General features: G+C 40.4%; 2 protein-coding genes across 2 annotated transcripts in view; one reads left to right on the top strand and one right to left on the bottom strand.

Annotated features, from left to right (window-relative positions):
* Positions 1-4,984, bottom strand: part of LOC111227695 (dolichyl-diphosphooligosaccharide--protein glycosyltransferase subunit STT3B-like) — a 37,258-nt gene extending 32,274 nt beyond the window's left edge. Inside the window, exon 1 of the mRNA XM_022753334.1 lies at positions 4,326-4,984. Within this exon, the coding sequence (XP_022609055.1) occupies positions 4,326-4,618 (293 nt within the window). The 5' untranslated portion in view covers positions 4,619-4,984. The remainder of the gene's footprint in view (positions 1-4,325) is intronic.
* A 12,684-nt stretch (positions 4,985-17,668) lies between these two features.
* Positions 17,669-26,230, top strand: LOC111227782 (syntaxin-12-like). Its single transcript, XM_022753489.1, has 10 exons — positions 17,669-17,747; positions 19,384-19,539; positions 20,095-20,164; positions 20,266-20,365; positions 22,747-22,884; positions 23,019-23,062; positions 24,260-24,359; positions 24,455-24,527; positions 24,634-24,716; positions 24,948-26,230. Exons 2-10 carry the CDS (start codon positions 19,440-19,442, stop codon positions 25,038-25,040), a joined length of 801 nt encoding a protein of 266 aa, XP_022609210.1. The 5' UTR covers positions 17,669-17,747; positions 19,384-19,439; the 3' UTR covers positions 25,041-26,230.
* Positions 26,231-27,202: the final 972 nt, after the last annotated feature.

Raw genomic sequence — 27,202 nt, 5'->3', positions numbered from 1 at the left:
CCCATTATTCAAACTGGGATGCTGCAATATGGCCTAAATCTTCAATCACGGTATATGTATTTTACATCACGATAACGGTATATAACACAATACGGTAATTGTTCTGTAAATTAAAATTAGAAGAGGGTTTAAAACTGGGAAAGAGTAGAATAGAATAGAAGCCTGGGACTTTAGATTTGGACTGGCCCACCAAAACCCATCTGGAGACACACACTGTCACATACAGCATGTGTCACACTTTAAAAGAATCCTGTAGTGAACAGAGGATATACTTATTATGATGATTTGTAGAACAACTGGAACATTAAACTATTTCTCTTTCCACTCTCCTCTGTATAAGTTAGTAGTTATGGAGAGTGTGACATTAGAGTTCCCACTGGACAGTACAGGAGTAAATACAGCAACAGACATATTTAAATTTTTGTACTTTCTCTCCCTTCATTTACGGATCTTTCCGTAATATGTTTCTGTAGATCTGAGCTAATCACACACACTTTGACTAGTTAAATAAGGACATTACAATTTTTACATGAAACAAGAGCAGAAAAAGGAAAAGAAGCTATAACATTATCCTGTTAAATACATCAGATTCTTGTTTTATTGTTTATTTGACTTAAAACTCACTGTGAGCTGTGGTCCTGAACTCACTCTGCTGCTCTGCTCCTGCAGTGTTACTGCTGATAGACATACTATTTGAAGCATTCGGATTTTCTAAATTTGAACTTCTTCTCTGTGAGTTTTTCAGCCATTGTTTGTTTTTTAACAGTTATTCCTGTAAAGTAAGTCAGCAACGACCTTCTGGAAGTTTCTCCCATCTCAACACGGGATCTCTGGAGCTAAACCCAAGTGACTGCCAGGTTCTCGGTCACATCTCTTACTAGGGCCCTTCACCACCAATTGCTCTGTTAAGCCAACGTCCAGCTCCTGGTTGTTCTAAACTTCTTCCATTAAACAATAATGGACGTCCCCGTCCTCTTCGGAACTGTCAATGCAGCCAAAATTTTTTGTACCCTTCCTCAGATCTGAGCCTTCACACTGTGTCCCTGAGCTCTGCAGGCTCTCCATCCTCCTCATGGTTTCTGCTCTGATCTGCATTGTCAGGTGTGAGATCTTATATAGACAGGTGTGTGTCTTTGCACAATATGTCCAGTCAGCTGAGTTTACCACAGGTGGACTCCATTCAAGATGTAGAAGCATCTCAAAGATGATCAACAGGAACCTGAGCTAAATTTCAAGTGCCATAACAAAGGGTCTGAATTCTTATGTCAATGTCAGTTTTTCCTTTTTAATAAATTTGAAAAAAATTCAAAAATTCAGTTTTCACTTTGTCATTATGGTGTATTGAGTGTAGACTCAGTATTGAAAACTTTCTGAATGCACTGTAGATGTGTCACATTTTAGTCATTTTGCAATTGCCAAGGAAAATAAACGCTTGCCTCACAGTTTTATAACAGGAAAATGTGTTTACAATTCAGCCTATAAAGTGCACTTTACACAAGGAAACAATAGCACTGCTCATTTGTTGAATGCAGAACAAATTTAAGTTCCCAGGATAAACACTGAAAAGCACTTTACACAACATTCATGTTTAAACGTTGTAACTGAACCATAAAAAATAAAATCGAAATGAATCAATTGCGGACTTTGTGAAATAAAATCAAATTGAATCAGAAGATTGGTGTCGATATCAAGCCATAATTAAGACAATGCTAACCAACAAAAGAATGGTTTTGTTTGGGGTCATCTCTGTTTCAATTAAATAATAATCTAATGTAGGCATGTCATTCTTAAAAGAACTGACCACCATGTGAAATTAACTGCGCTTAAATTTCCTAAGCACCATTATTCCTAGAGCTGGAGCTTTGAACTAAAGATGACAGGTGGATCAAAAGCCGTCTCCTCGCCAGATCTTGTTCTCAGGGAGGTCGAGGTCACTAGCAAGCAGCCTCTAGTGCATCAGACAGAGACATGAGTTCTGATGAAGCTCTTTTTGTTTGTTTTTTTTAGTTTCTGATGATGTTCAGTGGATGATTAACAGAGCCCAAACTCAAAGCATAATTAAGCGTCTATGGGCCAGCTGTGCAACGCCAGTCCTGACACGCTTTTGCTGTCAGATCTAATAGCACAATCTCACATTTCTGAAGGAAAAAGACTATTAACTAGCCACATCAAAAGGACACATCAGAGTGTGTGAGGAAGAAAGAGGGATAAAAAGAGAACAAACAGGATAACAGAGGGGTGAAATGACTGTTAGCTCTCCTGCGATCCTCTGCTAACGACAAAATACAGAATGACAGAAACTGTGCAGTGAGGTTGTGGAGTTGAAGTAAGGGTTAGTTTCTTTAGTATGACCTTAAATCACACTCTTTCCACAAATTCAAATGTCCGTTTGGTTAAAAAACAGCAGATTCAAAGTCAAGCCAGTTACACACTTACAACAGTTAGGCAAGATGAGCTACTTCCCATTCACCAGTGCAAATGCACACAGTGGCACGCACACACGTACACTCCAGGGTTTCCCCTGCAATACATGAAGTGAAGCAGACTGCCCTGCAGTAATCACTACTTGAAAACTGATTTGATATAAAAAAAAAAAGAAGAAAAAAAATCAATAGAAAATGCATTGTGTGCCATCTTGTTATCCAATTAAAATAATGTATATATAAATTAATTAATTAATTAAAATAATTAAAATTAGTCAGGTGTGAAATTCATAACAAATATTACCTGACCTTAAACATATTGCATCATCTGATCACGTCCCGCAGGATAAACACTGACAGGCCCACGCACACACACACATACACTTCACACATCTGCAAATAATGCTGTCAGTCTGATAGCAAAGGGAGATTGATAGAACAATGAAGTAGAGTATGAATAAATTTTACTCCATGTCATGCCATGTTAGTCTCTCAGACATCGACGTAAACTGAAGGATTCTTGCCTAGCCAGAGCTTTCAAGCCTCCTCTTATATTCAGCAGACAGACATGAAGCTGGCAGTTTAATCCACAAGGCTTTCAGTGATGCAATGCAGGCTTGGGCTATGCAACAGTCCCTTGGTGTACAAATAAAAACCTTGGACAATTTCTGGCATAAGCGACACCGGTACAGGTTTTGATATGAAATGCAAACAATATGATAGTCAGCGCTGGTTAGGCAGAGCGCTGGCCTGGTTAATCTGAGGTGCTTCAGCATCTGACTGTTTAGCTAAAGCCCCCTTACACCTTATCTTGCAGCAAAGTCTGCTAACCTAACTGTTCAACTCTTAGCTGCTGCCTGGCTGTACTAATGTCTGAGAACGGTGTGAAGAAATCCTTTTCACATTTCAAGTAAATCCAGCAGCATATACCCCAACCACACCAACGATGCACAAAACATTCAAGGTGAGTTTTATGGAAATGAGATATTCAAAGCCATGTGTGTGAATCTGAAAACTGAAATTTTTCATGTAGAATAAGCAGCACATTTCGGTTTAAGGACAAACAACAGTTCCAACTTTATAAACTTTATGAGGGTACAAAGGAAATGTCAAACCAAAGAGCCAGCAAGAATAATGTGCAGGAAAGGTGCAATATGACTAAGACCCATGATATGCACCTATTGAAATAGGTGCATGGCACATGGCTGTCACACAGACTATATAAATCATGGCAGACGTTGATTTGCGGGTAAACAGAGGAGAAATCTGTGTTAGATGGACTTCGGCCAGTTACCTCGTGGCTGCTTCTTTCCGGGTTCAACTCGCGTCAGATGAAGCTGTCACTATTGTCCTCATTTACTCTGCTGGGATAGTCCCACCCCCTCCACTGGCTGTTAATTGTTGCACTTCATAATTAACTACAAAAAATAGGTTATGGCTTAATGTGAGCTCAAGTGACGTTAAGTGACGTATTTTTAATCAGCACAATGGTCGTTGATAAACCTCATGTAATTGGAGTAGTAGACATAGAGTAGTTAAGTCCAAGATGACTCAATGTAATTATTAGTGGTTACCACTGGAATAATTTATAACCATAATATTGGTCGGTATATCATGAAGGGTTTGAAGTTCTCGGTGGACAAACCAAAAAGCGAGGACGTCCTGTTTGTGAGTTTCGGCGCGTTATAACTTGTACCACAAACATGTTTTAAAAGAAACTTCCCCACAATGCCGCCGGGGCTCACTGTCCATTTGTAGCAGCCTTAACAGCTCAGAGCAGCTCGGTGTGTGTGTGTGTGTGTGTGTGTGTGTGTGTGTGTGTGTGTGTGTGTGTGTGTGTGTGTGTGTGTGTGTGTGTGTGCGTGTGTGCGCGTGTGTGTTTGTGGAGGGAAACAAGCTCACCAGGGGTCAAACTCGTGAATGATGCTCTCGAACCGAATGACAGCGAAGAGCCTGGAGCTGAAACCGGCCAGCCACGCCAGGAATAGGATGGTGAAAGACAGCAGGGACTGCCACCCGGCCGGCTGCGACAGGCCGCCGGACAGACCTCCTCCTCCTCCGCCTCCTCCTCCTGTGCCGGCGTTACCGTCTCTGTCCGCCGCCGCCGTGCTGCTGCGCCCATTCCCAGAGTACGACGCGCCGGAGTTCAATGAGGATTTGTGTTTGTTGTCGGGTACCGACTGATGCTCCGCCATATTCTACGTCAGTCCCGTCGAAGCGAGCAAGCGAAGCAAGCTATCTGGTATCACACAGGAAAAACACCCCCCTCCCCACCCCCCCTCCTTTTCTCTGCCACGCTCCACTTCCGAAACCACTTGCACCACCTTCCCTACGCGTCTCGCGCCCCTCAAAAACACCGACTGTGATTCCAGACCTTTGAATCTTACTTCCGACCGACCTCAAAACCAGCTAAATAATACCAGAGAGTCACGCATCGGCGCGGTTTTGCTGCATACTGGAAGTGATAACGTGCGTTTCGAGTAGTTCCCCCTTCCTTCCTTGGAGCAGAATGAAGGGGCGGGAGCAGCGCGTGGAGCAGGAAGAGCTGTCAGCCTCTCACAGCGAGACAGGTACAACCAAGAGGTACATAGCTCCAGGAGAAGCCCAATCCCAGGACACAGCGCGCTTGACAGACAACCTAAAGGACCAATGAAAGAAGAGCAACCTGACCACTGACGACTAGCGCGAGAGAGTGGTGAGAAGCTGAGCCCATATGCAGTCAAGTCAAGTCTGACACATCCTGCTTCCCGTAGCGTGAAGAGCTCAGTACATCCTGTGTACACAGCAGTCCTTTAGGTATTGTATCAACATATTAATCATTGCGTAGAACTGCGGAAAGTTCTGATTTATCTTTGTTGATTTATTTCTTTTGAATTAAATATATATATATGTAATAATATATAATATATATATACATACGTATATAGTATACTATATAAAAAGACGAATGCTTACAGTAATCTAAGTAATATTTTATGAAAACATTGAGCATTGAGAGCAATGCCTTAAGGTGTGAATACAGCGAACACCTGCTAGAGCAACAATTTTAGAGAGATAACAAATTTTATTATTTCTGTTTTATTGACAACCATAGACCTGAGAATACTGTCAAAACAAGACTAGGTCAAAACTTAGTACATGTCTCGACTGCCTATGGTCAAATCCTGATTTTATAGCTGTGAAAATCAACAAACACAAAGAAGACAAAGACTGAGCTGTGGTTTCAGCTGTATAGGAGACTTTCTTTTTTTTAAGTTATTTTTGCCTTTATTTCAGTCACAGTCTGAGAAAGACTAGAAAATTGAGGAGTAAGAGAGAGGATGACAAGCAAAGGGCCTCAGGCTGGACTGAAACCCAGGCTACCAGGGAAGGACTAAGCCCAAATGGCTCACGCTCAACCAGGTGAACCACTGGGGCGCCTCAAAACAGACTATCTTCCTTATTTAGTCTTTCACACAGAGCACAGCCTCCACAATAGTTTAGTCTTTATTTACTTCAACTCCAGAACATCACAGACTTTTATGAGAGGCAGGTCTTTATGTCTAACTCCCTCTGTTTGATATGTAGAGTTTAGTTATTCCTTTGCCTCCTTTAGTAATAATGATACATGTAATGAAAGTGGTTTATTTGCTGTAGTGGGAGCGAGGCTCAGTGTATTGGAAGCGCTCCTCCGCTCCCCTTCAGTTCCTGAGCAGCCAGGAAACCAGCAGCTCGGTAGACTACGGATCAATTTGCTGAGCAGTGTTGGAAATATTATCAGTCAGACATTTGAAATTATAGGGCTGGCCCTGCTATTGCGGTCCAAAGCAGGCCAAAAAATTACGTATAAGTGCATTACTTGTTTTACAATGTCAAACTCCTGAACTAAACTCTTTTTGTTGGTGACCTTATGTAAAAAAAAATGAGCTGCCAGAAGGAGGAAAGAGAATTTATTAGAAAAAAATGCAAAAGACGTCATGTGTGTCAGTGAAACCTTAAGCCAATAAGGACAAAGTTCTGTCGTCACAGAAATGGTTCCTAGTCAGTACAACCAGAGGCAAGCAACTGCAGTGCCTGCCAGAAAACTGCAGCCGCCTTGGTCCCGCAAGGTTTTAATGTCATGTGACATGCTGACATTCTGCAGCACCGGTGAAAGTTGGACAGAATTTCTAACCAACATGCATCACATTAAATTAGTGCTGCACAGCGCCACACAAGGCAGAACGCACCTCAAATGTCCGCGCTGTGGACAGGGCTGCGTGACTTGGCTGCAGGGCTGAAGTGCTTTATGACACAGGACTTATGCCCAATTCCCATCAGGCCTTTGTACCTTCCCTTTAGCCACTGTCGTTTGCACGTTCGCGTGGAGGGTCCACCACAGTAAGTGTCACTCCAAACCAATTACCATGAAGTAGGAATGGGTCATAAAGCCCTTCAGCACCGAGTCTGCATTGATGCAGGCTCACAAACCAAACTCCTAGAGAAGTACATCACCACTTTGAGTCCAGGATGGATGAAATGCCACACACCCGCAATTATGAGTTATTTCCAAAAGATAAGTAATAAGTTGCCTTACCTCAAACAGACTATTTACGTGCACACATGACAACATTATAAGGTTACATTGGGTTTTGGAATAAACACACTGTTGTATAACTGAGAAAACTGTGTAGGTTTTTTTTTCTTTGACTTGATTGTCTGTGTTTAACAATTTCAGGAACTATGGAAAAAAATCAAGGATGTAATCAGATCAAGAATGGCAAGGAAAAAAGAATTGTGGCCAAAAAGATATGGAAGTGAATTTTTATTTAAAGTTTGTCAGTGTATTTATTCCCTCACCCTTAATAGAGAGACTCTCCACAGCCAGGAGTGTGAGTCCACACAGAGTTACACTCCGTCATGGAGTGGGAGGGTGTAGTGGCTGGATTGATATTGGGCTTTCAAGACATTGTGTTTCCATGGAGATGAAGTGAAATTTCTGATCCAGTGACTCATTTTAAAGTATTTCTCTGAACAGTTTTTAACGATATTGATATTGGCAACTTAAGTATGATATGTACAGCTCTTCTGCATTATATCGTAGCCATAACAAAAATGGTCAGAATGCACAATAAAACTAAACCTTTACAAGAGCTGCCAAACACAATATTATATCAACATTAAATCCTCAACGGAGGATTCTCACAACACAGATCTACACATTATTACAAATCCATATTTTTCTGTTCTGTAGCCTGTGTGCAATGTGAAGCTTTACTAAATCAATAAATATATACAACAAAAATAAAGAGCACAAATGTCTTCAAAAATGCATATGATGAGCTACATATTATCTATTTTCATCTATTTACATCGTCACATCCATATCACCATAGATTATGGGTAATTTTCCAAGCAAAAAGTGCAGACTTAACCGGTTATGCCTAACCGGTTAAGTCTGCACCCTTAGCAGAGTCTGTGGTAGTCTACAGGAAGTTTGTTTGTGGACTTGCTAATTTGTGAGTTTGGACAGTCTTAATTTCACAAGTCTGCAAGTGTGCTGAAGTCTGGACATTTCCATTCGGCCATAGACAGCAGTTGGCAAGCAGCGGGAAAAAGTAGACCCAAAGGAAATGAATGAATTTCTCAGAAAATACTGAATAAATTGATAGACAAAGAGTCATTATGGCAGGAGCAGGGCTTTATGCTAACATAAGGCCTTGATTGAGGCCAATGGTCACATTGGAGATTGATATCAACATCAAGATATTTGTTGAAATTTACAACAAATTCATGCTGCTGTGAACAACCACATTTGGTTGGACTTTATGATAAATGCCATAAGTTTATACAGGATTTATAAGTTATACTATTGCTGAAGAACAATTAAAGGGGACTTTATAGGGGTACTCCAGAGATTTTGTTTTGCAAGTTGGGGGACTCTCAAGAGACACAGAAAAAGAAAGGTCAAAAAGCAGCAAGGGCTAAGACATTCGGACATGCAGTCACTAATATGGGTCATGGGCCAATCACTAAAATTTTAAACGTGTCATCTTACAATAACTTTAATATTGTCAAGTTGAAATGTAGGGTGTTTGATCTTATTCACAATTAAAAACAAAAAAAGGTTTAATAGAACAGGAGTGAGTATACATGTGATTTCCAGTTAATTGTAAGTGATGTTCATTGATCACTGATGGCACTGTACAGCACTCACTGGTAAACTGATACAATAACAACAGCAGTGAACTCCCTTAGTCATAGTATGGCCAGCACAGCGAAGAACAGTCTTTGAACACAACCACAGCATTCCTGCACCATTCCTTGTGAATATTAACACAAAGTCCACTGCCACGAGTCCCACCAGACAGCCTGTCCAGTTTGATGGCCATTTCCTGAATGTTGCTGTGTAACCATATTTCAATGAAAATAAAGATGCAGCAGTTCTTAATTTCACATTGGATAGTCCATCATACCCAATCTGCCAGTCTCAAGAAGATTCTGGCGGCTGCAGCTGAGCTGCATAAAAGCTGTCAAAAGATCTTTTTTATGACTGTGTGCCGGAAGCAGCCAGAGCCCGAGGCAGAGGCATAAGGATGAACTGATTTGATTTTGTTGGTCAAAGGTGAAAGTTCACGGTCACGGTGATCTCACGTTCTTGTGAATGAAATATATCAGAACATCCAGAGGGAATTTCATGACTTCTGTCACACTGTGACCTCACAAAAAGAGGTTATTAGCCATAACTCACAAATTAATACTAATTATGAGACAATTTAACTGAAATGTCTATAAGAGTAATTTACCATCGAAACACAGGATGCAGTTTGTGGCTAGATGTGTTCCTGCTGCTAGCGCAGAGTCAAACCATAAATGTGTGAACTAAAGTGAAGGTGTCAAAAGCTTTCCTGGTTTCAGTTCTGAGATCACATATCCTGTAGAGATAGATACAAAGTTTGTTTCCTGTTTTAGCTGTCACACAGGCTGCTGTACATACTGTATGTTCACTGATTGTGCAGACGGTCAGATGCGGTTAAAATGTGAGTTTTTTGGTTTCATTGTTCATTGTACAAAAAAAAAGGACGTGTACCATATTGCACCTTAAACTTTTGGAAAATGCAGTTTGTATTGTCATAGATGGCAAATACGGAGCATTGGTTTAGGAAATATCTAATTCTATGAGGATAAAGAACATTTTGTTTTGGTGTGTTGACTACAGCTCATTATATAATTCATTTTCCCACACTATGTGCTATTAAGCTCACCTTCCTCACTATCAGCAAGAAAAGAACCAAACCATTCATTCAGGTTCCTTTCACCCATTCAAATCATAAAGTCTACCTGTGTTCATTTTTACAAATGAGTATTAATAGCAAATAGCAAATAAAAGATGCTTTCTATCATTGAGGATGGTGTTTACTAAACAAGACTTAGTGCACAACTTTGTCTTGAGGCAGGGGTGGAGCATGGGGTGGAGTGGGACACAATTTTACCAGGAAATTCTGAGTTCCAGCAGCCTTGGGAAAGGCATTATAGCTTATCTTGTCCATAAAATTTGTCCTGCATTTTTGCAATATAGTTCTGCAATATTACAGCTTGCCCCTAGAAACTGCATCCTATCCCATGCACATAACATTGTGCAGTGCCAGTGTACACAACTGTAGCTGTGTTTTCCCTGCTACCTCCTCCTAGCCCTGCCTCATCAGCATCACTGCCGACTCAGTTCTGAGGCTGCAGAGGAAGAACAGGAATAACACATACACATGTTGAAAATGTTTTAATGATTGTTTTTATTATTTGCATTAGCTAGCCTTTAATAACACACAAAGTGAAATAGCCAGCTAATACAAGCATAGGGCTACCCAAAAAATAGTAGTTAGCTATACTAGCCAAATTTAATTTCCCCTGTGCTAGCACATAGCTACAGTGCCCGATGGTATTTCACCTGCCGGGTCTTTGGATGCTCGGAATATATCTGTTATTTTAACATTAATTAATTCTAGCCTTCTTGGCACCACCTATCTCTTATTGCTGCTTTGCTTCCCAATGTGTGCAGTGAACACACACGTTCCCCGGATACCAACACTTTGAATACCAACACATCTCAGATAACTGTACGAGCCTGAAGGAGAGTTCATAGCTGTTATTGGGTCATTAGCTGACCAATTAGACCAATAAGGCTGTTTAACTCTTACAGGCCTTTAAGCCCCTTCCCTCTGTTTTTCAGCTGGATGTTGCCCCTGAGGCTGGACAAAATGTAAATGCTTACGGTGCAATAAACAGACACTGAAAAGAGACAATTCATGGATGAGCAGCTTTGCTTAAATCCTCTCTGTTTTGAGATAATTGTTTACGTTCTGTAGCATGGCCGTGTCACTCAACAGATAATGCAAAGAGGATTACATTAAGGCCTGATTCATTCTGTTGAACCAAATGAGCTCATTAATCGTTAATCCACTGATCTGAACCCAATTCTTTGTCTATATGGTGTGAGGTCAGCTGAGATCCAGATGTGCTGGAGGCTGGAGCATCTGTTAAAGAAAATTGTCAGACAAACTGAAAATGATTATGCATTTATGCTACCACTGCAATTTACATGTAGAAATGGATTGTGGAGATCTCAGGAAAACTTATAAAACAAACACAATTTACATGCTGCAGAAGAAAGCTATGAGAATCATCAATCAATCAGATTATTATGAACCAACTAACTACTACTAACCAACCCACTACTTATTCATTCATATGCTTTAAAATTTCATGATGTGGTTGATTTTAAAACTGCACAGAGAATGTATAAAGCACAAAATCATTTACTCCCAAACTGTATCCAGAGGCTGTTTGAAATCAGAAAGAGCCTGTATGAACTGAAGGGAATAAGTACATTTAAAAATGCAAGGGTAAGGACCAGTATCAAAAGAAGATGCCTAGCTGTCAAAGGGGTAAACCTGTGGATGAGTTGTGGTAATGAAATAAAAATGTGTAGTTCACTTGGTAAATTAAAAAAAATGTTTACAAATATGGTGATAAATAGATACAAACCTGAGATATGATCAATGTCATTGCATAAATGCAGCAGTGAAAGTCTTTTTTTATTTACCTTTTATTATTTTCTTTCTTTTGGTCTCAGTACGTACGACTCGCTTGTTCAGTTTTTTGTTTGTAAATAGTTTGGTGTCTAATTTTAGTGGTGAAAAGTGAAATATTTTTGCCCCTTCCCGTTCCTATTTTCTTTGATTATACATTTGCCTGTATGTAACGTATATTTATTTTATTTGTAAAATATATTTCTTTGTTGCCATCCAGTGGTATCCTCAATTATAACACTGTGGCTGACAGCAATGCACATTTTAACAGTTGTAAAAATGACCAGTAGTCTAAATATATTGTAAGCATATAAGGATACACAATTCAATACAGAAGTGGTCTACATTATATCAGTAAACAATAAGCCAGCCAGGTTTTAGCCTGAATATAACAGCAGGTTTTATAGGTCAGTGTGACTCTGCTGAAGATTTTGATCTGCTCTATGAATTTCAACCATATGACTGATCCATTACATCCCAGTTCACAGCTGTTTAAACCCTTCCCTCGCTGAATTTCTAAAAAATATCTTTGTTTTTGTCCTACAGGTCTTGGCATTGGCTTGATTCTCAAAGTGTATGTCCCTATGTCAGAGGTTGACATCATCTACATCAGTTTCCCAGGTGAAACGCTCGTGCGGATGCTGCAAGGTGGTCACTGTTCCTTTCATTGCGACGAGTGTGATCACAAGTAAGCTGCTGGTCTTTTTCTAGCTCTGTTAAGTGTTGCATTAGCTTGTATGTGTTAAACATGCAGCATTCAACAGGAACACAATGCTGGTTTGGCAAGCTCATAAAAGTTAAATTATGTGTGTTATCCTGTGTAGCTTCTAGCTGAGTACCGGTCAATGTGGTCACAAGTCACAATTACAGGATAATGGTAAATGCTGAAAATAGGAAAGAGCCATGAAGTAACACACAGCAGTATCTACCTAATGCTTTCTAAAAATTAGATACCAAAAGCTACTGGTCATACCAGACCAAGTGAGACTGTAGCAGCAAACCTGATATCATACTGATATGACCTTTTCATTTGTAAGAGAAAAGATTTGTATAGCTTTCAAAATGAAATAGTCTCTTTTTAAGGACTAACAATCATAGTGAATATATTTCTTGCCTTCAAAGCCTTTATTTATAATCTTAGTGTATCTTCTCACTTACTTAAGAAAACTCCAGTGTTATGTAAAGTTAAAGTGAAATACAGAGCATTGTCTGGCCGAGGCGAGTGGAACAGAAGCCAAATAGCTTCAGCTCTCTCTAAACTGTGGCTGTTGTACACACAGGTTTCTTGTGACAGCTGGTGGAGTCTGACTGGCGCTGCACTATGTCAGTGATACATGTACACTTTTTCATGTGACTTTCATTAATCACTCACAAAGACTCTCAGCCAACAGATTTTACAGTCATTGCACTGTATATTTGCCCAGTAGAAATAATACTGCTGTTTAATTTGTGTAGCCCAGGTGGTGGTTACTGATTGGCTGGTTACAGGTAGAAAAATGTGTAAAATACTTGTCAGCCAGTCACAACACAAGATATGAACAAACTGTGATGCAATTAGTAATATGACCCAATTGAAATAATGTAGAACAGGTGGTGATTAATATTTTACATGTTGGACACCAATGGCTCACAATTTGGAAATGATATGTCTCCAAATGATTCTCACAGAGATCTTAAACAACATTCCCGAGAACTTTCCATGACATCACAGTGATGTCACACACATATATGACTTTACTGACCTGCAAACCATAGCTTCTGTTTTTTAATGCCTCCACGCTGGCAACAGCCAGGGCAGGAGCCATATTGTTTTCAGGTTGTCCGTCCGTCCGTCCCATTCTCGTGGAAACGATATCTCAGTAACGCCTTGATGGAACTTCTTCAAATTTGGCACAAACATTTGTTAGGGCTCAACAATGAACTGTTTATATTTTGGCAGTCAAAGGTCAAGGTCGTGGTGACCTTTTAGACATTTCTCAAGACTTCACACAGCAAATATGACAAAATTTCACACAAATGGTTCATATTTCATATGACTCGGGATGGAACCTGAAAGTAGTCTGAGAGGTGGAGGTAATTCCAGTTTTATTTTGTTTTTTTATATAGGTGTTTCTGGTCCAAATAATGAAACCTTTTCTCAACCACTATGACGGCTGTGATTAGAGGTAAGAGCAAGGTCTCTGCAGGTGTTGAAAGGTGTTGTTTCCTCAAAACAGAGGCCTTAGATGGTCTAAAAGATTCCCTCTTGCCACTTTACATTTTATGGCTACAACTGGTAAATGTTGGACATGTTTGCATTCGGGTGACAGGACTTTATTCTCATTGGTTGACAGGAAATCCTTTCATTCATTGTTCATGATGTCAGTAACAAGACAGTGGATAGGTTGGGCTTAGCCAACCCATAGCTCAAAGCTCTAATTTTATAAATATTACAGATAGATATATTAGATAAAATGCTGAAAAGCATGTGTTTTGATTAATAGATATCAGTCATTTGAAGTTCAGCATCAGTTTTGTTGACTGTCATTTTTTCTTCTAAAGAACTTTGTAATCTTATTAATTCATTTTTTTGTGAAGCACTGTAAATATTAACAGTAATCACAGTAATATTTGTTGGTCTGTCCATATTGGTCATGATTATCCAGCCCGGGATTGCTTATGCTGTTAAACCAGATGACACGGAAGACGAGGAGTCCTTCTCCACTGTCGATGCCTTGTTGGATCTAGTCAGGTGAGAAGAAAGACATCTGACATCATTTCTGGTTTTTATACATACAACGTCCAGGTCGGTGAGGTCCTTAGGTCATGTTTTTCTTAAAGCTGAAGTGTCACACTTTACATACAAGCCTATCAGAGCGAGCCAGGTAAATCTCTCTGTATTTCGCAGTCTGTGGTGACTTTCCCTCGCTGGAGCACCAGTTACAATGCGTTTTTTTACGTCAACCAGCAATGATTGGTTTGTTTGGAGTTGGAGCTTGTAGAGACAGAGAAGGCTGCAGTGGGTAGGAGTATGGCAGAATTTCCATTTCTGTGGCTCTTCCCTCCTGGACAGGAGTGATGGAGTGCTTTTGCTCACAAACACTGAATGTAATATAAATACAGTTTTTTTTTTCTGCTCACAATGTTAACTTCAAAAATAGTTCAGTCATCTTTCTAACAAAACATGGCGGCGTCTTTAACTCTCCTACCCCCTGTGAATGTTGCTGATGTTGTCACATTGGATTTCTTCTATTTTCTGCAATGAGACAAATGTAAGAGTTTCCCATTTGGACATGTAGTGTAATGTAATGGTAATCTGACAACACTGTTTTTAGGTAAGTTTTTACATAAAGCTGCTCTCCATTAACTCATTACATCACTTCCTTTCCAGCTGCATGCCAGTTGGAGTGCTGTTCATGGTAGCAAGCCACGTCATTGAAGTTCATGACTGGGAAACTACCTTCAAACTTGAGACTGATTGGCGTGGCGCTCATTAACCACGTGTTGAAGAAAGACCTGGAGGAAATGGGGGAGGAAGGGCAGGAAATGACAAGGTGAAGTTTCAGATCATCTCAATGTTTTCTTGTGTTCATGTCATTAAAAATGATAAAGGGAAATAATGGAAACACTGTTGAACTTTAATAAAAAAATTTTTACAATTCAAGGGACAGGGACAGATTGATACTGTTGCTGCGTTATGATCCTTATAAGATTCACAATTGTTTTCAGTGTGCTTTTCTTGCTAAACCAATGATGCAGTAAATTTGTGCATGGAGAGGTGCATGCATTGCACACCGATATCGCTCCCGTGGCGACAGGCCGAAGAGTGGAGCAGCAGAAATCCACTCCTGAGAAAATAAAACACGCTGATCTGATTCAGATCTGCAGGGACACAGTCTGTTTCACTCCACTGACGACCACGTTGTTTTCTTCCTGGTCAGGATGCACGGCGGCCACGCTGAGGGCCGCACCACGGACCAGGTCCAGATCCAGATCCAGACCAGCGGGGAGGACTCTGATGATGAAACCCTTTACTTGTCTCCAGAAACCCCATTACCCTGAGACACAGATTCAGATTACCACTCCAGCAAGGAATCGGAGGAACCTTGAAATCCCCCAGAAGAATATCTGTCCTGGTGATGATGAGTATCTGTGACGTCAGCTCAGGATTCAAGAGACAAACTGCTGAAAAATCTCTTTGATTTGTCATGATTTGACTTATTTGGTATCATGTTTGTGTCATTTTGTATTTTGTGTTAGTGATGTAGTTGATGTGATAGATATAATTGGAGGAACAGTAGCAGTAGCAATGAATGTAATATATGTAGTTACTTGAGTTGAATAGAAATTTTAAATTGATATCAACGATCTAATTAATGGAAATGAGCTGATGTGAGCTGTTTCCAGTTCATTTGAATTGTACCGATCCAATAGATGTACAGAATGATTGAACTGAATTAATTTGAATTGAATCGATGTATTAAATGTAGTATTCCGGTCCAGCAGGTGCACTAATACATCCATGAACCGGTTTATAAGCGCCAGTAAATAAAATAGAGAAAGGAATTCTGACCCAGTGCTCTGACCCACAATGCCATGGTCATGCCCTTCACTAAACTGGTCATGTGACTTGTTACTCTCCAAACAAAGACTTACGTGAAGGGCATTTCCTTTTCCAACCAAAAAGGATTTCAAACTGGTATATTTTAGACAAACCTTTTATCAGTGTTACCCTTTTTTAACATCATATTTGTTGCATTTTTAATCCTTTTTATCGACTGTATGAACCTAGATGATCAAGAATTTACCATGAAACCATATGAAACATATAAAATACTGAAAATCAATGAACCCTATCTCTTAGACAGTTACAATCTATATTTTTGCTGATGTGGTTAAGGTTGTCTATTGACATGTTATCGAGACCATTCTTCGGTCGCTGAATCATCACATTGTGTGCTATTTGAATGAATGCTTCTTTAAGGTTAAGTTGTTGATCTCACAACTCATCCTGCCCATCGTTGTCAAGGTCTCTGCAGCAAAGCAGTGTTATGAGCTCTCTCCCACTGACTCACATAGCAAAGAGCTGTGGTAAATGTTTGGGTGAGGTGCATTTGAAAGCACGCCTGGTTCAGAAATCCCTGGGCCAGTATTCTTCCTGCAGCCTTCCATTCCTCCTTAGTGTAAGTTGTTAGTGCTATAAGTATAAAAAGAATGTAAACAGACAAGAATTGCCTAAAATGTACAGTAGAAAAACAAGAATCAAAGCTCATAATAATCAATGTGTATATATATATATATATGTATACAGTATGGGCTGTGGAACCAGGTGTATACTGGCCCAGAAGAAATCTAGCATAATTTATTTTGCTATCTGAAATAGCTTCTCCTACAATCAACAGCTCTCCAAGCCCATCAAGAAACAATAAAAGAATAGCAGGATTATTGGTTCATGTGTATGACCCCACTCTCTCCTGTAGCTGCACACATAGGGATGTTACCCCTGCGTTGTCCTGAAACTTCAACTGTAGCCCAATTGACTTAGAGTCATGACCTCGATATCTCTGTTCCTCGTCCCTGCAGGTAATGGATGCTCCATTCCTTTTATAACTATATTTTTCATACTCTTTCCATTGGTTTACATTGACTTTTGTCTGTTGACAGATGCAGGGCCTCACATTCACACTGCTGCATTTACACTTGTTTATTAGAGTCAGTGGGAAAGTCATGGGACAGTCACGGGATTATTCCCTGAGGAGAAACAGGCCTGTTACACTGAGCCAACGTTTCATGTTTTCATGGACATTTTTGATTCTTGAATTTTTGATATCTCCATAGCACAGTGGTAGGCTCTAGGATCTCCAAATTATGTCATGGAGTTGAAACTATTGTCTGGTCATAAATGCGTCATGGTAAACATTGAGGGAAAGGGAAAAGGTTAGGTTCAGGATAAGGTAAGAACGACGGAAAAATAGACCTCAAGTCTATCAAAATTAACTCCGAGGCGTCACAGGACTACTGAGTGCATGCTGCATTCAGAACCGGTAAAAATAGTATTGTATAGTTTTGCCTCATTGTAGGGTAAATTCTAACATTACGGTTATTAGTAAGCTATTATCTCACAACGCTCGTTTTTACCCACTTTTCCTATTGACAGTGAACGCGGCGTCAAAGCTGCCGTCGGATTAGTGATCCGAACGCGTGACGTCACGCACGGGTTGGGTTTGCTAATTCTGATACAGAAATATTTATCTGAGGCATTTCGAACAACAGACGCTGTCGACGTCGGTTTCACTGCAAAGTAAGAGACCTCCTGTGAACGTTGTTAAAACGTGTATAAACCAATAGAGAGTTGATAGTCTGTTAGAGACTACTGCGAATATCTAGGCTGAAATTAACGTACGAGACACATGACTTGTTATTAACGCTGAATAAAGGTTGTGGATAAAAGGTTTATTCCATATCAGTTGTATCATTTATGTGCGTGGCAGTAGCTTTTTGTGATATAAGTAGTCAATGAAAGACTGTTTTAATCTTGTATTAATAGCATGCACACTGTGTCGGTTTATTTCCCCTCCCGAACTGTCTGTTAGAAGATTAATCCACGTGACTACATGGGGTTGACTTTCCCTGCATGGTCTCTATTTTTCTCTATTTGGTATCAGACTCTTCCACGGGAAGATCACTGGCAAATTTACGTCTTTCTCCTAACACAGTGGTTCAGAGGAACCAATACACAGAAGAGCTGTGACACATACTGTTGTTGTTTTGGGTCTGTACTCCATCATATTTTATTTGAAATGAAACAACTCTTCGTTTATTAAGTGTCTGAGGTAAATTTAGGGCCTATAGGCTCTCTAGAAACTGGGAAAGGTTTATGAAAAAAAAGAAGATAAAATTGTCTCAAATGGATGAAAGTTTTTCCACAGCTTTTGTCAAAATTGAAGATTTGAAATGTATTGATATAATAAGTGCTGGAATATAACTCAGGAATTGTTCTTAAGCTCAATTTACATTTCATTGTTTTTATATTATTTTTCAGAGAGTTTTTTTTTGTTTTTGTTTTAAGATATAAATTTTACTATAATGTAAGACAAGGCAAAACAAGAAGAAGAAGCACATATTTGGGATTTTTAATTAATACTATTAATGGATTATCAAAATAGTTGATACATTTTCAACTGCTGACTGATCAAATAATCAACTTATCAGCTCTGTGAAACATGATGTACTGATATTGATGAGAATGCTTTCCCCTCTAAGTAGTTACAATTGACTGTTGTAACGACAAATGTTGTAACAAGCTTTATATAACTTTCGATACGATTGGTCCAGTGATGATCTACACAAAGTCTGGTAGAAGTTGGACCAATGGTTTAGGAGGAAAATTCAAAATGGGGGAAATGGTCCAAGAGGCTTTTTGCAGAGCACAGTGAGCTGGACTATTGAGTCAAACTTCAAGTCAAGGGAAGAAGAAAAGTAAAGGAACAAAAACAAGCAAATACACTGACCAATCTGCATAGTTCCTATTATATAGTTACCAAACTACTTAGGTGCTATTATTTATCTCTGTCCCTTTATCTTTTTGCATTTTTTAAATGTATATTCTTTCTTTATTTACTTTTATTTATATGAAAAAGAATGATTAAATGAACCTTTAAGTCAGGGGAGTGGCAAGTCGGCCAATCACTCCCCAGCACAGGTTGGGGAAGCACGCCGTCTGGGGATGGAGAAGAAATAACTGAAAAGCAGAAAGAATGATGGAAAAAACAAACAAAAAAACAGAAACACCCCACAGGTGTATAGCACCCCATCAAAGCAAAAAAATAAATAAGTGGGACAAAATTAAAAAAGCTGTAATTTGCTGAAATTGAAAAAATGATTTATTGATGATGTAACTAAATGTGCTCTATTCTCCTGGTTGTAACTGTGTTTAGGTCTTGGTTAGTGTGTGTTCCACAGCAGTCTGACAGGCCAGTGGGCTACAGCCAGGATGTCCTATATGAGAACAAACACCAGCTGGTCCCAGCCTCGGGACGTCAGCAGCCTGGTCCAGGCGTGCAGTTCCAACATCCAGATGATCAGCCAAAACTGTGAGTTCTTACTGCGTCCAACACACGCATGCACATGTGTACGAGGGGACATCGAGGACGATACGGACATGCTGATTTAGCTCAGGTTCCTCTATTTCTCTTGATCCTATCTGAGATGTTTCTACACCTTGGTTAAGGTCCACCTGTGGTAAACTCAAATGATTGGACATGATGTGGAAAGACGCACAGCTGTCTATATAAGGTCTCACAGCTGAGACAGAGACAGGATTGTGTCGAGTCTCAGATCTGGCTACAAAAAATTCTGCTGCACAGCGACCTCCATAGTTCTTAAATGGAAGACATTTGGGACAAACTGGACTCTTCCTAGAGCTGGGCTTGTACGTTGATGAGGGAAAAAATGTTTTTAAAAAAAAAAAATTTTCTAGCATAAGGATGCAGCATATGTGAAAAAATGAAAAAAACTTTCTGAATGCACTGTACACATACACAGCTGCAAACATGTTCAACTCCACATCAATAATAAACACTTCCACTCATGAATGAATTTCCCAGAAGAACTTCATGTTTACTGAAGTGGTTCCTTTTTCTCTGCAGCTGGTCAGATCAAGAATCTCCTCCACCAGCTGGGCGCAAGACAGGAAACCTCAGAGCTCCAGGAGAGGCTGTAAGTACAGTATACCATGTAATATTATCAATATCTGATGCAGCCTGTGACAGCTGAAACCTTTAAAGTGTGGTCCTAGTGGTGTTTGTGCTCCTCTGCAGCCAACAGCTCCAGCACAACACCAACCAGCTGGCTAAAGAAACCAACAGACACCTGAAGGAGCTGGGTTCACTGCCCCCACCACTGTCTCCGTCAGAGCAGGTCAGTCATTAAACACATTTATCACTATGTCAAGCAAACTATATATTCAGATGTATCAGTTTTTTAAATGAACATACGTTTCATTCTGAAACCATAGGCATTATCTACTGATACAACAGCCTCCATTTTCTGGGAAGGCTGTCGGGCCTGCCATAAACTATTTTAAAAAAAAGATAGTATGTATGCTGTGAACTATAGTAGCTAACATATGATACAGTGTGTTTGTTCATCTAACATCAGAGTTAAACTGTGGGCTTCAACTTGAGCCCCATTTTTTTTTTAAGACCATGTCTGTTTTCATTTTGGAAAATGAAGTGAACTGAATTATCAATTGAAATTTATTTTAAAGGGATAGTTCAGGTTTTCTGACGTGGGGTTGTGTGAGGTACTCATGAACAGTCATTATATTACCCACAGTACATTATGTTCTGTGCGCTCCTAGTTAGGAAAGCTGACCGGGAGCGCCCAGCAGAGTGGCAGAGCGATGTGTTGGTGTGCACGGGCTCCACGAGGAAAAACATGTTTTAGAGACTTAGAGAAAAACGCACCACCTAAACAATATTACACACATTGCCCATATTGGCATCAAATGGAAGTTAAGGTTGCAAAGGAGGCCACAAGAAATAATCACTTTGATTTGGCAGTTGGCTTAAACAAGACAGAAATCATGGGCATTATTAAGCAGAAATTGAAGGAAAGGTGGGAGAACTGACGTGAGCAGGAAGGAGCAGGAAGGATGAGACCATGATATCAAGATACTGGACTAAACAGTACACTATTCAAAATACAGGCAGATGTCACTACTGTGTGCAAGAAGAAACAGTGGAGCATGTTATGCTACACTAAGAAGGCATCTGATTCAAAGTAAACTTGTATTTGATTGATATTCGACAAATTAACTGAAGAAATGAGTGTTATTGAATCCTATTTCTGTCTCTCAGAGAAACCAATCTGAGAAGATGAGTCGTTATTTTTTATGTTGTAAATATTAGACATTTTGATTCACGCTTCATAGTTGGTGGCCGTAATGCACCAGCTGGTCGTCTGCCAACCGCCAATAAACCTCAAAGAAGAAGAAGACTTCCTGCCTTTGTGTTTTTCCTGCCAATTTTCTTTGTCACCTTTTGCTCATCAGTTAATTAGTCCTCAATGTATTTATAGCCTCGTCTTTCCTATTTTCAGTTGCAGTTCTGCGTGTCCTTTGTGTTTCAATTCAGTTCATGTGAAGATGAACTGAATTAATTGTCGTATGCCTTTATATGCTTGTATGGTGAGCGGGAAAGAGCACTTACAAAGAGTCTGCTCAGAGGTTGGTGTGCAGGAAGGTGTCCAAAACGCTGTGGTTGGAAGATTCTCTACCAGATGAGATTAAGGACTTTCTGAACACCTCTGATTCCCAGTCTGCTAGCCACCAGCCAATCTCCCGGTTGGCTTACTGTCAGCTTGTTCCAGTGTCTGCTTAACTTCTGCGTGCTCATCAGGCGATAAGGCTTGGGTTACTTTGCCTGCAGCCTACTCCTGAGTCAGCTAGCCTCCAGCCTGCCTCCCAGTTGGCTAGCCTTTGGCCTTCGAGCCTCCATCATGATAGCTGTCAGCATGCTAGCCTTCGGTCTGGCTAATCCCCAAGAAAGAATCATGGGTCTTGGAGATGTTGATCCCCCAAGCTATCCAAGCTCCACAGAGACTCACGCACCCAGCGCCCCCTAGCTTCAGCTGCCCAGCAGCCCCGAGCGTCTCCTGTCAAACACAATAAATCAGACCCTGAATTGGCTTTCTTCACCAGTGTTCTGTCTGTTCCTGCGTCAGGGGTCCTGGTCGACCTGCCTGAGGTTTCCTGCTCTGCCTTTGTCCTGCCTCCAGGTTTTCCACCTGAGGTCTGATCCGCCACTGCTCAGCCCTTGGGCTGTTCGCCTGAGGTCCCTAGCTCCAAGCTCCATTCTTTGGCTTCCTGCCCACCTAAGAATTCTACTTTCATGTCAATTAAGAATAGATTTTTTCCAAGTCCACTGAAAGCCATTGTTGCCTCTCATGTCATTTACTGTTGCTATCAAATAACTGCAAAAATGCCTAACAAATATTTCTTTTTAAATATTAAGAAAAGTTAGAAAAGGGTTTTTGGTTCAGCCTAAAAACAACGTCTTTGTGTATTTGTGCCTTGTGACTTTGCCCCGTCCAGAGAAGCTCAGGAAACCTGAGGTCATCTCCCCCTGCTGATAAACACTCCTGCTACTACTCTGTACTGTGCAGCACTGTTGCCAAATTCAGGAAATTAAAGGTTTAATATTTGTCCAGTTGGGTGTCTGTGACATGAGAACATTAAAAAAAAACAAAAAAAAAAACATTGAGATGGTCTTTTTTCTTTCCTGTCTTCTTTCTTCCAGAAGCAGCAAAAGCTGCAGAGGGAACGTTTGATGAATGATTTCTCTGCAGCCCTCAACAACTTCCAGGTGGTGCAGCGGAGGGCAGCTGAGAAAGAGAAGGAGTCAGTGGCCAGAGCTCGAGCTGGATCCAGAGTCATGGTGAGCACCAGGGAAAGAACTGTTTAGCCTTTACAGTCTGTAACGTAACTCTTAAACACAAACCTCGAAGAAATATGCACGTATGATGGAAAAGTGAGCTGATGTTGATTAAACTTATTTGTAACTGTCTACAGGGAGACGGAGAAAATGTGGATGAACAGCTGGTCACGTTTGAAAAGTATGTTTCTTCAGTATATTTTTTTTAAATATTTTACCTTCAGTCCATTCAGTCCACATTTTGTTCTTTGTGCAGTTGGGTGTGAAAAAAAGCCACAGCAAGGAGACAATATGTTCCCTTCCGTTCTCCGAGTGACTGCACACTGTATTGTTAGTGCAGAGCTCTCGGCATACTGCAACATTTCCATCAGAGCTTTTAGCCTCTTAAATAAATATAGGCTATATACTGGCCAATAAGTAATAAGAAATGTCAGTACAGAAATGCCAAAGGTAGGTATGAGGTGATTCATGGCCCTATCTTACACTCTTACACCCGGCGCAAAGTGGCGCAAAGAACAACGCAAGTGACATCCCTCTCTCCAGCAACGCTTTCCAGCTCCTCCTCCTGACATTACATGTCACGCCCAAAACACACCCATGAATAATCATGACACTAAGTGCAACCCTTTTGAACCATGCGCCTGGCGCAGCGACCGTTTTTTGAAATAGCAAAAGCTGATATGACAACGTAGTAAATGCACTTGCGCCATGCACTTTAAACCAAGCGCTTCAGACTGTCAAAAAATGGCCCTCAGAAACGGTGTATCCACTACATAGTTTGTCGATCAGAGAGCACTGGCAATTTTTACAACTATAACTGTCAGGCTTGAGGGAAAAACTGAACCCAGATGCAGCCAACACAAAAAGGGGGTTGGTGGAACAAAAACACGGGAGTAAGAGACACAGGGAAACATCACGAATCCAAACTCAGGTATAACAGACGAACTGACAGACAGCAGGGAGCACAGAGACTAAATACACACAACGGAGGCAAGGGGGATTGAACACAGGTGAAACACATCAGGGCGGGGCAGGCAATCACAAAGCAGGGAAACAGGACAAAGACAGGAAGTAAAATAACACCCAAGGGAAGTAATTCCAAAATAAAACAGGAAGTCAAGCAAAAGTCCAAACATAAACAGTCCATCAGGGCTAACCATGACGATAACATGTTAGTACTGTATATGTCCTGGTCACAGTTTTTTGATAACCAAGTAGAGGAGATATTTATGAAGTTATTATTCAATGTATTTATGTAAAAACATTCATATTGACCAGGATATTGCAATTTGACCTATAAACTCCTAAATATTGATGTTAGTATCAAAAACAAAAAGCAAACTCAGGTATTGAAATGATTGTGTGTATGATTGTGCAGGGAGGATGATTGGTGTCAGAGCCAAACTGAGGAGCCCACCATCACAGAGGAGGACCTGGAGATCATCAAGGAGAGAGAGACGAACATCAAACAGCTGGAGGTATAAACCTGCAGGATGACCTACAGAAGCAGGAGCACTGATACCATCACATGTAGTTCACCTGTTCACCAGTTGCTCCTGTTCTTCCTCCCCAGGCTGACATTACGGATGTGAACCAGATCTTTAAGGACTTGGCTGTGATGATCCATGACCAGGGAGACATGATCGGTAAGTCAGAGGGAACTCGGGTTAGCACTGAGTTGATGGTTCACACGTGTCAGTTAGGTGTGTGCACACGTGCTCTCATCGAAGCTTCACGTGTTCTAATCAACAGACAGCATCGAGGCCAATGTGGAGAGTGCTGAGGTTCATGTGGACAGAGGGGCGGTCCAGCTGCAGAAGGCAGCCTATTACAAGGTATGATGGAGGGGCTGGAGAAAATAAACGTAAAGACATCATTAGATTTTTTTCTTGACAGTTAAAACTTTATTGTTTCATATGGTTACACAATGGAGGATTAATAGTAAAAGTTGCATATGATGTCCTGTCCTCATCCAGTGTTAAGCTAATACCACTGTAACGTAAAACACTGATGCAGGATGGTTCCATTGTGTGTGTTTACTCTGACATGATGTCTGTTGTGTGCAGAGGAAATCCCGTAAGAGGATGTGCATGCTGGCCATGGTGCTGTCGCTTGTGCTCATCATCCTCATCATCATCATCTGGCAGGCCATCAAATGAGAGGAGAAGCACAGCCCAGTGATACCTTCAAATGACTTCCTGTGCGTGTGTGTATTTATGTGGGATAAATGAATGGGAGTACGTGGGTTTCTTATGTTTTTTTGGCTTCGAAAACTAACAGCAACAATTTAGGAACAAATCTGCCAATATTTTAAGATTTTTAGTTTTCTGTTTCCTTGAGTGAAAAACCGACACATTCAGTGCTTCTTCTCGTAGTTGTGGAACATTAAAGCTCCCCTGAGACAATGTACTCTTTCTACCCCCACTACTGGCGGTACACTACTCTACCTTTTTGACCAGGATTTGTGTTTTGAACCCCATGGGAAGACAGTTGTTCAGTCATGTTTTCGTCACTTGAGAAATAAAGATGAGGTGAAGTCTTTTATTTCAGCCGCAGATCTGGAGAAACTCACCCATGCTTTTATTTCCTCCCACCTCGACTGCTGTACTCCCTGTATACCTGTCTCAGTCAGAAATCAATCCACCACCTACAGGTAGTTCAGATGCTGCAGCTCGGCTCCTAACTCAGAAAATGTGTTGACATCACTACTATCGCATCTCTCCACTGGCCGCCCGCTCATTTAAGGGATTGATTTTAAAATTATTTTAATTACTTTTAAGTCCAGGTCTGAGCTTTTATCCCCCTGTGATCCAGGACTCAGTCTGAGCTCCGCTGGTAGTTCACTGCTGGCCATTTCAAGGTTGTAAACTAAAGGAGATGGGACCAGACTCTCAGAGTCAGTTCAGTTTTATTGTGGGATGTTTCACATTGATTTGCATCAATGGATGTTTAATATTTGACTCATGTGAAGCACTTTGTTACTTGTATTGAAAAGAAACAAATAAAGTATATTATACTTATTACTGCTACTAATAGTAATGATAATAATTAGATGGAGATCATGCAGACTGCAGGAGTGTGTGTGTGTGTGTGTGTGTGTGTGTGAGAGAGAGAGAGAGAGAGAGAGAGAGCTGTATGTGTGCATGTCTGCACATTAGTCTGAGACTAACAAATAAAGCCGCATCCCATGACATTTTTTCTGTCACTTTTCTTTAATATCACTACTGTAGGACTGTGTCTTATCCAATGTTGCACAATTTGTACACAGTGAGTCCATATAAAGCCTGTCTTGTTTGAATATGAAGTGTATTGCTGATGTAAGGAGTGTCTTACTAATGATAAAGTTGAATGAAACGTGAATGTGTGTCCGTAGTAAAGTTTGTTTCAGTGGATCTGCCCACCTCAAAGACATTTAAAACAGTTCCACCTGATGAAGCACAGCTGGTGTCGTGTCTCAGTTTGTCTTCAGCTCATGTTGAACTAAAGACTTTTAAAGTGATTTTTCAATTTTGGCATAGTTATATCACTTTTTTTTAAAACTATTTTTAACTATCCCGCTTTTTATCCCAAGAGCACTTGGGAACAGGCTCTGTTTTTTCACCTGATGTTGAATCTTTATACAGAAACATCAACACAGAACTGGGATTACAGGCGGTAGCACAAATTTTTCCCAGGATGCTTCTCGCCCCGATCACATCATCCTCGAGCTCTTGAGACCAACCCTTAAAAAACGACTTTGAGTTTGATGGGAAATGCTATTTACAGATTTCTGGCTGTGCTATGGGTCAAAAATATTCCCCGTCATATGCACACTTATTTAGCCGACTGGGAAACGTCAACCTTCCATATATTGTACCTGAGGTATTTAGATGACATCTATGGCCTCTGGTCTTATTCATTGATGATTTTAAAATAGTCATAAACATTTTGAACAGTCACCATCCCAAGATACATTTAAAACAATATTTAATCACTTGGTGGAATTTTTAGACTTTCAAGACTTTTTTTCTGACTATGATAGTGTTTCTATCTGTGAGCGGTGGCTCAGGAGGTAGAGTGGGTCGTCCATAATTCGTCATAATTAGAAGGTTGGTGGTTCGATCCCCGGCTCCTCCAGTCTGTGTGTCGAAGTGTCCTTGGGTAAGATACTGAACCCCACATTGTCCCTGATGGCTGTTCCATCAGTGTATGAGTGTGTGATGTATGAATGTGTGAGTGAATGGGAAAAGTTTTATATACATGAGTGCAAGTCCGTTTAAATTTGAGTGTTAGAACAACCTTTCAAATATCATTATTAAACCGGCAGATAAGGTTTAAAATT

This window comes from Seriola dumerili, unplaced genomic scaffold (genome assembly GCF_002260705.1).
Source record: "Seriola dumerili isolate Sdu_G_001 unplaced genomic scaffold, Sdu_1.0 BDQW01000191.1, whole genome shotgun sequence".
Lineage (NCBI taxonomy): Eukaryota > Metazoa > Chordata > Actinopteri > Carangiformes > Carangidae > Seriola > Seriola dumerili.
The sequence above is the reverse complement of the archived record's forward strand: the minus strand, read 5'-3'. Positions and strand labels throughout refer to the sequence as shown.